The sequence below is a fragment of the Gossypium hirsutum genome, chromosome A01, assembly GCF_007990345.1.
Source record: "Gossypium hirsutum isolate 1008001.06 chromosome A01, Gossypium_hirsutum_v2.1, whole genome shotgun sequence".
Taxonomy (NCBI): domain Eukaryota; kingdom Viridiplantae; phylum Streptophyta; class Magnoliopsida; order Malvales; family Malvaceae; genus Gossypium; species Gossypium hirsutum.
The window spans coordinates 118,070,973-118,083,299 of record NC_053424.1 but is presented as its reverse complement, the minus strand read 5'-3'; the positions used below and the strand labels follow the sequence as shown (position 1 = coordinate 118,083,299).

The 12,327-nt window shown below is 26.9% G+C and overlaps 1 protein-coding gene and 1 long non-coding RNA gene across 2 annotated transcripts; both read left to right on the top strand.

Moving 5' to 3' along the window:
* The first annotated feature begins 2,796 nt into the window (after positions 1-2,796).
* On the top strand, positions 2,797-3,574 carry LOC121230453 (uncharacterized). The gene is made up of 3 exons (XR_005928489.1): positions 2,797-3,034; positions 3,119-3,261; positions 3,349-3,574. It is a non-coding gene; the product is annotated as an uncharacterized lncRNA (long non-coding RNA).
* A 4,212-nt stretch (positions 3,575-7,786) lies between these two features.
* LOC121230452 (cell number regulator 8) lies at positions 7,787-10,614 on the top strand. Its single transcript, XM_041115279.1, has 3 exons — positions 7,787-8,269; positions 8,843-9,045; positions 10,047-10,614. Exons 1-3 carry the CDS (start codon positions 7,966-7,968, stop codon positions 10,284-10,286), a joined length of 747 nt encoding a protein of 248 aa, XP_040971213.1. The 5' UTR covers positions 7,787-7,965; the 3' UTR covers positions 10,287-10,614.
* The last annotated feature ends 1,713 nt before the right edge of the window (positions 10,615-12,327 follow it).

The following is a 12,327-nucleotide window of genomic DNA, read 5'->3' as shown; positions in this document are numbered from 1 at the left end:
AAGGGGGGTCACCGGACGGCCACCGGAGGCTCGCCGGCGCCGGCGCCGGCCACCGAAAGGTAAATTTTTATTTTTTTTTGTTATTTATTCTTGGTCTTAGAATATATAGATTTTAGGTTTATATTAACTTTAAAAATGTATAGATATGTATATAGAAATCGAAAGAAAATGGATATAAAAAAAAGTAACCTTTTCCGTTTGCCTTTCCTTTTTTCCGAATGCTTGCTATCTCAGTACTGAGATCTATGTATTTTTTTAAAACTCTAACTTCTATTTTGTATTCAAATGCCGAAAAAAACAAACAAAAGAAGAAAAAAAAAACCCATATTCAGTCCTTCATTTCGGGTTTTATAACCCATTTTTACATCCTTTTTCTATTATTCTATCCTGTTTTTTTTGTCTTGATCTTGCAGGGCATGGAGGTGCTGGTAGTGGAGGAGGAGCATGCAGCGGCAGATGGTGTCAGACGCGTGGGGGTTTGGGGCCGCTATAGTGGAGCAGTGTATGGGGCAACGGCGCCAGAAACCCTAGGGTTTCTGGCTTTCCAAAAAAATTTTGGAGACTTGGGCCTATCGGGCTTCACTGTTTTGGGCTGGTGTTGGTTTTTTAGTGTTTAGGTAGTGGGTCTGGTTGTAACTGGGTTTTGGGTATTTGTATTTAGGTTTTGTACTTTGGACTTTATTTATTTGGTTTATTGGGTTTTGTTATTTTATTGGTATGGGCCCGGGCAAAATGGGCTTTTACAATTAAAATAAATGTACTTAAATAAAACAAAGATATGTGCAACTTAGCAAGCAAATACCTCCAAAATAGTAGTAAAATTAATAATAAAACAAGAGTTATACAATCTTTAAACAATAACAACATAAATAGTAACAATATAATAATGAAACGATGGCAAAACAATGAAAAACAATAAAAAAATCATTTTTTTCAAATTCGGATTAGGCTCGAGCCAAAAAAGCTTACTCAAGGCCCGACTTATTTAGAAAACGAACATTAATTTTTTTATCCAAACCCATTTTCTAAACCTATATTTTTATCCAAATTTTTTTATTTTCCGATCAGACTGAGCCATGAACAATTCTAGTTAAAATTTTATATTTTTATTTATTAAAAATTTCAATATAAATATGACATGTCGACATCATTACCATATTATAACAAGGTGTAATATTTGGTTAAAAAGACCAACTTAGTGTTCAAAACTTCAAATATATGGTGGGGAAATTCATCACCGACTGTCTCCCACACCCCAAAGCTAAAATAAACATCATCAAGATTAATGTCACCATCAATACTATGCCCTCAACTTTGGATAAATATCAAATTTATACATAAATTTCAGTTTAATATGCAATTTGATATATAAAATTTAATTTAGTATAATTACATATTTAAAACTTGAATTGTAGTTTATACTTAAACATGAAACTTTAATTTTAATTCAATTGTACACATTTAAATAAATAATATATATATATTTCCATATTGGATTTAGGGTGAGTTTGGATGGGCGGTGAGGTTGCAGTGCGGTGCATTTAGCTTATTTTTTATCTCACGCTATAGTATCAAATTTCGTCGCCAACCGCAAGCAAACGTATCGTCCATCTAAACCCACCTTAAATATAATTATTTGTGTATACAATATATCAACGTAAAATAATGCTAATTCGATAATGTTGTTAGTGATTTATATCAATTGAATCAAATCAAAATTTTATGTATAAAATTCAACAAAATCAAAGTTCATATATAACATTATACATCAGATCAAAATTCATGCATAATTTTGATATTTATCCCGTACTAAAAAAGGAAAAAGAAAAAAAACAACAATACTATTTTTTTTTAATTTAAAGTAATTAATATCAAAATTTAACTATTAAATTAAACAAAAAAACAAAAGAGTAGGTGTGAAGAATGTGAAATCCAGCCAGCTAGACTTCATTGCCAATGGCATGTCCCTCATTTAACACACACATGGACCTGTCCCATGCCTCAATTCTTAATAATGATAATAATAAAAATAAACGAAATAAAACAAAAAGGAATAGATGACACGAGAAAAAGAAATTAAGAATGAGTATATTTTCTTTAATCTCTCAATTTTTTTTATTTTTTGATTATAGTTTTTTACTTAGAAAATTAATAACATAAAATGCATTATTAATGTATAAATTAATATATTTTTATTATATTTATCTAAATATATATTATTTAAAATTTTGGTTTAATTTGTATCTCCGATCAAACCCATTATTTTTATAAAAAAATAAATATTTTTAAGGGTTCATTGTAATCTTTGTTATCTCAATTTTATCATTACAACCAAGTTCAAATTGAACTTAAATTCGTTACATATATATTTTTAGTCACATCGTGAATATGTCATAATTTAATAATTTCAAGAAATATTTATATATAGTCATATGTTAAAAAATAATTTATTTATCGTTGATGCATCGATCTAATATCATGTATAAATATAAACCCTGAAATCCTAATTACAAGCAATGTATCCAAATAACTATAATGGGATAATCGAAATAAATCTAAACTTAAATCAAATAAATCTAAACTGAAAACCCATATGTAATTTAGCCACGATGAAATTCAAATTTGAAATTATCGAAACATCAACTTTATCATTAAACCGAGACATCCTTGGCAAGACTAAAAGTGAAATGAGTGTGTGGTGTTTAGTTATGCTTAATAAATGTTCCAACCAAATCCAACACACCTTCTCAACTCATTGCTGTATAGATGCCGACGGTTTCATTTTTTCAATACCCAATAATTTTTTTCACCCCCCCTGTTCAATTTATGTTTTGGTCCCTCGTTGCTTTATTTTCATCACTTAAATTCTCTCTTATCCACCCTTTTATATACCATCACCCCCTTCTCAACTAATAACTTATATTATTCATCATCTTCTTCTTCCTTTCCATGGAGTTTACTATCATCAAATCTAGACCCATCTCCATTCTTTTGCTTCTTCTTCTCTTACTTTCCATACCCTATTTTTCAACAGGTTATTTTTGTACCCTTTTCTTTTTTAGCAGGAAGTTTTAATTTAATTCAATTTAATTTGATATTGTTTTTTTTTAAATCAAAGGTAGCTTCGATGTTTCGGAAAAAGAAGTTTATGAGATTGATTATAGAGGTCCAGAAACACACACTTCGATCCCTCCGCCTGGTCATGGCCACCGCAGTTCGGTTCACCAACAAACTGATTTACCAACTCATAAAGTAAAAAGTGTAAGTTTATATATATATATATATTATTTTTCATTTTTCATTGATTTTATTTATTTATTTATTTGTGTTTTTGGATTGATTTTGCAGGGAAATAAAATTCATGGGTGAATTAAGAAAGTTTTGAATTTATTGGGGTTTTTTTTTTAAGTTTTTGCTGTAGTTTATATATAGCTATTTAGTTTTCTAGATTTGAATATCATATGTGAGAAATTTGAGATATTTATTTAAATCTGTATCATAGACTTTAAATTGTAAATTTGGATGGTGTGATTTTGTATCTATCTATATATATAAGATTTAGAGTTTGATTAAATGAAATTATATATATATTTATAAATGAATTAAAATAATTACTCAATTAAATTAAAATTTTTAATTTTCAATTAACATTAATCTCGAATTTAAATGTTGGATAGCCGTTATTATTATTCCCTCGTAATTTTTTAAGTTTATAATATTTTATTAAGATGAATTTTAAAACTATACGTAAATTATGATTTGACATGTAATTTTATATATAAATTTTTGATTTGATCAATTTCTCACGAATTATATATAAACATAAAATGATGCTATATATCAAAATTAAAATTTCATGTATACATTTGAATTGCAATCAAAGTTTCATGTATCAATTTGTAAATTGAATAAAAGTTCATATATAATTTTTAGATTTATCCCTGTTTTATTCTACTAATATTAAATATATAGTTGAAATTTACTTGAAAATTATATAAAAAAGAAACAAAAAAAATGGTTCATTAGTTTCTATTTTTATTATTTCGTTTTTGTTTAAGTAAAATGAATCAAAATTATTAAAAAAAAGAGAAAATTTTATCAAAAAATTTACATTGCCATGTAAGAATACGTAAGAAACAGATGGAATTACTATTATTTTTATTGATTTAAATAAGATAAGAATTGATGGTTGAGTATTAGCTCGATTAGTATGAATATTTTTGTCAAATAAACACGTTCATGAGCCCAACTACCCGCCCAGGCTTGCCCAAAATTAAGAGGGTTTGAATAAAAATATTAAGCCCGAAAAATGGGCTTGAGCAAAAAAACAATCTCAAGTTTAAACATTCAAGCCCAAGCCCGAACCAACCCGTTTTTAATTTTATAATACTTTATATTATGTTATTTATATATATTATGTAATTTAGAACACATTAAAAAAAATAAACCTATACTAAATATATATTATTACTCTAATGTAAATATTAAAATAATATTAAGATGACTATATAAAAATTTTCAACAAATGAAAAATGTAAAAAAAATATTAAATATTAAAATAATATAATATAAATAAATTAAAAATAATTAAAGATAATATAGGTGGGTTTAAAATAGGCTTCGGTTAGTCTTTTGCAAATATAGGCAGGTTTTGGCAAAATTTTAAGTCATATTTCGAGCCAAGTTGGGCTTGGGCAAGCATAAAGTATATTAATATCATGCTTAGGCCCGACCTAGCCTATGAGCACATCTATTCCCAATGCAAAAGGACGTGGGTTCAAGTGCATCAAATCGCATTATCTTCTTATTTATAGGTTGAGGAGGGACTATACCTAATTTTAGGTTTTGACAATATTTACTTATCACTTAACACATAATAAATTCAATTATTTTTATTTTATTATATTTCATTTAATATTATATTATTCTTTATCAAATAATCTAATTATTTTCGATATTTAATTTTAAGTAATGTACTGAATATATTTCATAACTTATATTCAACAATTAAAATTTTCTACTTATATTTTTAATTTAATTTTTCAATTTATCAAACATAGTTTTATTTTATTTCTTCTATTTCATTTAAATAAAAAAACTAATAAATTTATTAAATTAAGCTAAATTGATTAAATTTTGAGCTGAAAACCCATAATTCAAGAGATAAATTAATGAGAATAATAACATAAAAAAAACCTAATTTTATTCAAGCAAAAGAGGCAATAATTGTGGAGTTTGAAGAATTTAAATGTCAAAAATATTTATTCTGTTGAATCACATGTTAGTGAAATGAATTTTGTGGACTAATGTCAAATCATGGTTAATCATACTAAATCATAATATGATAAGTACTAATTCATAATTGCATGCATTAATTAAACCAAGTTTAATTCCAAGGTGTTTAACATCAATTTTATCTACAATAATTAATCAAAATATATTGAATGTATGTTTTTTAGGATTGAATTTAATTCGAAAAATAAGTATAAAATTTTGTCTAAGTCTGATCTAAATAAAAATATTAAATTTGAGTCTGGCCCAACCCGTTTGTATTAATTTTTTATTCAAAAATAAATTTTAAAAAATACAATACATTAAGTACACTAAAAACATAAAAATAATGTTTCCTAACAATTTAAAAATATATTAAAAAAATTCGTTATACTTTAATAACACTAAGATAGTTGCAATTCAATAAACAAATGCCTCTAAAATAGTAATAAAAATAACAATAACAGCAAAATAAAAAATATTATAATAGCAAAACAACAAGAAAACAGCAGCAAAAAAAAAGAAAGAAACAGATCTGGGCTCGGCCAAAAAAATTCACTTGAGGCTCAATCCGTTTAGAAAACAACCTTTATTTTTTTGTCCAAACTTATTTTTTGAGTCTATATATTTGCTTAAATCCTCTCACTTTTCAGACGAGCCTTTAAGCCTAGAAGAATGGCGTGGCCCATGATCAAATCTACGTGAATCTTTTATAAGTAAAATATATTTAGCCAAATTCTTATTCTTTAAATTAATTAGAACTGGATTATTTACCATGTAAGTGAATTTTTTTAAAAAAATTTGGTGGTTAAAGTTATTAATTAAAAATTAATAATATATTTAAAAAAAATTTATTTATGACTTCAAACTAAAATTTTTGAATAATGGGCCGTGTTTGGGCTTAAGACATGATAAATACAAATCAACTTCCGACAAATGGAATCAAAATAATTGTACTAAGACAGCAATATTATAAAAAATAGACAAATAAATCATTTTTGGTCTAATTTAATCCTTAGTCCCTGTTATATTTGAAGTTTTGAAATTTAATAACTTTACTTTTAATTCTAAAAGTTTAGTTTTTTACTTAATTGATTAAAAATTTTAAAATGACTACATTAGTGACTGATTTTTGTTAAATTTTAATACATATTATCAATTAAATATTAAATATTGAAATCGATAATCTATAAAAAGTCATAATAATTAGATTTTAATATAGGGGAGAATAATTATTGGTTAAAATTGAAAAAGTCGATTTAATCGATTGTTGATTTGAGTGGTTTGAGTTATTTTTTCGATTTTGTTAATTATTTTGATTGGTTATAATTTTTTGAATTTTTAAACTTATTCGAGAGAAAAAATATTTAATTTAATATATTTTTTATTTTTTAAAAAATATGTTTATAATTTATAGTAGGGTTAATTGCACCAAACACCCCCAAATTATAACCCTGGTTCTAAATTGTTCCTCAAACTGTAAAATATTCTAATTACATTCTCAAACTATAGATGTTATATTAATAATGTACTTCTATTACTAAAATTGTTAATTTAACCTTTAAATGAGACACTAGATCTCACGTGATATAATTTAATCGATTGTTGATCTGAGTGGTTTAGGTTATTTTTTCGATTTTTTTGGTTATTTTAATTGGTTATCAGGTTTTGAATTTTTAAATTGATCCGAGAGAAAAAAATATTTAATTTAATATTTATTTTTAAAAAAATATGTTTATAATTTATAATAAGGTTAATTGCACCAAACACCCCCAAATTATAACCCTCTTATTAAATTGCTCTTCAAATTTTAAAATATTCTAACTACATCCTCAAACTATAGATGTTATATTAATAAGGTCCTTCTATTACTAAAATTGTTAATTTAACCGTTAAATAAGACGCCACATCTTATGTGATATAATTTAAAATGAAAATTATAAAAATATTGATTTTGAAGTTTCGAAGTTTTTACAAAAAATACCGTTCACTGTATTTCTTTTTGTCTTACTTTATTTTTAGCTTTAAAAATTATGTGGAAAAATTTTATATATCTTTTTAATTTTCATTTTAAATTATGACATATAAGATTTTATATATCAAATAAAAAATTTAGGATGTAATTAGAACATTTTGGAGTTTAAGACGAAGGTCATAGTTTGGAAATATATGATGCAATTATCTCTTTGTAATATATAAAAGAAATACATATTATTCAAGCTCAAAACCCAATCCAATAATTAAGTCGATTAATCAATTGACCTAAAATCAAATTGGTTACATCGATTCTTGAGCTTTAGTTCAGACAGATTAATTCTTATAGATCATGTTTGGCTAAGGCAGTTTAATAAAAGATTGATCGAACTGATCGAAAAAACTGAATACTCTCTTACTTTAATCTTCAAGTAAGACAAATAGAGAGATTAAATTCTACAAAATAAAAGTAAAGAAACTAAATTTCAAATTCATAAAAATGTAGGGACTTGAAGCAGAAATAAAACCATTTTCTTTTTTTCTATTTTCCTACACGCAAAGAAGCTAACACCAAAATATCGAGACCATTTTGTGACCACTTATTCTTTTTTCTGTCAAAATTTTAGATCCGAATCTAATTCCACGATTTTCTTTAGAGTTTTAAATTTGATCTTCTCTTCCAAAATCAAATCCAAAAAGAGAGAAAATCCCACCAAAAAAATGGCGATTTCTAATGACAACAACAACGACGAGCACCATGAATCGAGTCCTCTTTTGAGCAAACAAGTGGCAGACCAAGATTTGAAGGAGAAACCAAGTGGTAAAAAGGCAAAAGAAGCTGCCGCCGAGGTGCCAGCTCATCCGGTAGTTGCTACCGGAGATGGGTTTGGGTGGACAGCTGATGGGTTGCCGTTGGTCCACCGGAGTGTCGTCGGAGAACCCTTGGGTCGATCTCAATGGAACTCATCTCTCCTTGCTTGTCTTGGCCGTAACGATGAATTTTGCAGCAGCGACATTGAAGTTTGTAAGTCTTTTTATTGGATCTGATACTCTGATGAATTTGTTCGATTTGGGATTTTTTTAATCATTTATGAAATTTGGGATATTTCCATAGATTAGAAAGATAAATTGTCAATTGCTTAGAAATCTATGCCACCATATATGCAATTGATTGAACATAGTTATTAGCTTAAAGCTGATGTTCTTATTATTGTTTTTGTGTAAAAGAAAATTGTTCTTGATTGTAGAGAAATTGGAATTTAGAATGGAAAAAAAATGGGAAAAAATCAAAAGATCAATTATATTTGTGTAAAGAAAAGATAGATTCTGGCTAGTGAACTGAAGCTTAATCCGGTTCATAGGTTAGCCGAGGCGATATTTAGCGGATTTGGATTCAAATTTCGATATCTTGTATTATATTTAGCGGATTTGACTTATGAACTCAGGTTTTAATCCGGTTCATGTGGTTAGCTGAGTTGATATTTAGCAGATTTGGATTCAAATCTCAGACCTTTTATGTTTTTTGTAGTTCGAATTTGGATTAATTTATGTGTGCTTATTTTGCTTGGGATTTCAAAGTGTGATGTTTTTTGGCTAGGTCTCCTTGGAAGCTTGGTCCCTTGTGTGCTATATGGAACCAATGTCGAAAGACTTGGATCTGATCCTGGGACATTTGCGAATCACTGCTTGCCATACTCGGTTCTTTACTTAATTGGTAATTCATTTTTTGGCTGGAATTGCCTTGCACCATGGTTTTCGTACCCTACTCGTACTGCCATTCGGCGAAAGTTTAATCTTGAGGCAAGTTGTTTATATCTTTCATCTTCTTTAACTTCATCTTTGAGATGATGAGTATAACTAGTTCATTAAGCATAGTATGGCTTTGCATTTGGTGTTTGAAACTGCTTTCTATCTGTATATAGAATATTTTGTCAACCGATGTTTCTTTTCCGATAGTAATAACGTAGTTTGATGTCTTCTACCATCTACCATCCTATGGTTATAGGGAAGTCGATGTTTGGTTGTGTACTCATTTCCGTACAAATTGTTACCTTGAACTATTGAATTAGTTCATCTCTTGGTTGTGTTTTTCGTGTAAAAGGACAACAAGGAGCTTTATGCCTAAAATAAAAAGAACAATATGAATCCCAGGTTTAGCTTAGTTGATTCATCCAATCACCTTTTTAAAGGAGACGTTTAGTAGATTTGAAGTTCGAATACTAATATTTGAAACCATTTCTTTTAGTTCTAAGTTATGGCCTTTTCCCTATACCGGAAAAAGTCGGATTGTATTTTGTTCCCTCTACTCAAGAAAAGGACAAGTTAGTCCCTATATGTTAAATTAAAGAGAAAATTGGTTAATCTGTTAAAAATTCCATCTATTTTTAATATTAAAAACCAGTCCATGTATGTCAACAAGAGATACACAGGGCATACCACGAGTAACTATCTGACTACTTCATCAGCTACACTAGTTTTTAATAGTAGCAATAGATGAAATTTTTAATAGAAATGACTGGCTTGCTCATTTTTTGAGTAATGGGGTTAAAAGTACAATTTGACTCTTATTATAGGGGTCTTCATGGTACTTTTACCTTTGAAGGCTTAATTTTGTGGTTATCTTCTATGTTGGTCCAACTCTTTTTTCTGTTTTAAGTATCTATTTTTGGCATCCGATTCCATCTAGCTTGTGCTTGGACAAAGAAAAATTGACCTCGAGTCAGTCCAGTCCAAATGGATGGATTCCGTTTCTAGCACTCGCCCTTGAGTCCATATAACATCAATTTCCTTTGGATGAACAGGGAAGCTGCGAGGCACTCCATAGGTCATGTGGATGTTGTGGAAGCTGCGTAGAAGATGAGTTGCAACGTGAACAATGTGAATTAACCTGTGACTTAGCAACCCATGTTTTGTGCCATCCTTGTGCCGTTTGTCAGGAAGGTCGCGAGATTCGTCGAAGGTTGCACCATCCAGGGTTCAATGCTCAACCTGTCTTCACCATGGTCCCTCCTGGCGAGCAAACCATGGCTCGTGGAGCCTAATTTCATGCTCTGCCCATTCCCTACCTTATAACTAAAGGTAATCTAGTAGCTAGCTCAACAACATTTTGTTGTGTGATTGATGTCTATGTTGTGAAAAATATATTGTGTGTGGTGTTTATGTTGTGAAAATAAAGTTAAAAAGCAGCTTTATGTTACATTTCTAGTATGAAAGTTGATTGCTCTGTTATGGGCAGATCATATACATTTTGTGTATAAATATATTATGTTTTAAATATTTTATTTGGGTCAATTTGTAAGGATGGTTTCTGTTTTGTGTGAATTCAGTTTGTATAATTTGGTTAATAAATGGTACTTGTAAATTTTGAAATGTTAATTTTCAGTCCGAAATTTTGAAATGTTAATTTTGAAGTATTATTGAGGCTCCTATATTAGCAGTCAGATTACATTTTGTTCTTTGTACTAAAAAAATGAGCAAATTAGTTTTTATACCTTAAATCAAAGAGTAAATTAGTCCTTTTTTGTTGAAAATTTTATCCATTTTTTTCTGTTAAAAATTGGCATGGCTAACAGAATAACTAGATAGTTACGCATCGATAAAAACAATAACAATTGTTTTAAGTATTATTAAAATCAAATAATAATTTAAGATATAAAATTCTACAAAAAGTTTTTTATTTTTATTTTTTATTTTGTTAACAATCTCATTATATGATCATATTTACTCTTCTCGACACTTCAAATTTCTCATTATCTCTTTTTAACCCATAAATAAGAGGATAATGCGTTTCAGTGAAGCGCATTCGAACTTACGTCTTCCTGCATTGACTACAATGTCTAAGCTAATTGAACTAGACTCAATTGACAAATACTACAAAAAGGTTATGTTCTAGTAATTCTTTAAATATTACTTGAACAAAGATACCTTATTCATGTATCTATTTATAAGGTTAAATATTAATTTTAATTAGTATATGACTGTAATAATAATAAATTGATAGTTAATTTAAAATGATAAGTGTAATTTAATATGTATAAAAAATTTAATTATGTGGTAATGATTGTTGAAATTAGTATATCTACTACTGGTAGCAGTGATTAATTCCCTCATCTCGGTATTCTCTAAAGTGGTAAACAACTAACTACAAAATATATTTCATTCACACGGGTGATAATTGAACCCTTGATAGTATATATTAACAAATTGTTATCAAAAATTAAGGTAAAGCTTATATATTAGTTTTATACATTCATTGGTTTTATAGATTTAAAAAATCATGAGAAATATAGTTACCACAAAATACTAATTTTAAATGATTTTCTTTATCTTAATTTTTCTGATAGATCTAATTCATGCTGTTTTTTGAGGTAGGGTTTATATTAGATTGAACTGATTTGATTAGATTAAGATTAGCATTTATCAATAAAAAATATGTTTTTCTAATTAATTATAAAATAAATGATTTATTATAGAATATATTTATTTTCTTTCAAGTTTTGATATATAAATTCAGAAATAAATAAATAAAAATTGATACAATATATATACTATTATATTATCAATATATTAATAATATTTTTTTATAAAGTTAATCTCACACATTTCAGCTTCTATTAATTAAAAAAAAACTTGATTTTAACATTATTTAATTATTATCGTATTTAAAATAAAATTTAATTTGTAAATAAATATTAATTTATTTAAATTATAAAAACTTAAATTTTTATTATTTTTAATTTATTCATTTATATTGAATATTTTATAGATTTAAAATTGTTATAAATTAATAATATATATGATGCTATTTTAAAATATATGACTAAATTAACGAACTTCACATTAATATATTATCGCGTCAATTAAAAGTTAATTAATATTAATTTGTTATTATTACATAATAATTATTAATAAATTAATCATTTTAGTATCAATTTAATAATATAATAAACAATAAAATGTATTCCAATATTTTTAAAAATTTCTTTAAACTAAATTTGTATATATTATAGATATATTTTTACTATTCTTTTTAAAATAAACTATAATATATATTATATTTTCTTTCACTCACATAGGGCTATT

What these genes read in the sequence shown, in the direction of transcription:
- LOC121230452 (XM_041115279.1), top strand. Translation starts at nt 7,966, where the DNA reads ATGGCGATTTCTAATGACAACAACAACGACGAGCACCATGAATCGAGT. An exon ending in CAGCAGCGACATTGAAGTTT is followed by an intron (nt 8,270 to 8,842) that starts GTAAGTCTTTTT and finishes TTTTTTGGCTAG; the next exon opens with GTCTCCTTGGAAGCTTGGTC. An exon ending in GGCGAAAGTTTAATCTTGAG is followed by an intron (nt 9,046 to 10,046) that starts GCAAGTTGTTTA and finishes TTGGATGAACAG; the next exon opens with GGAAGCTGCGAGGCACTCCA.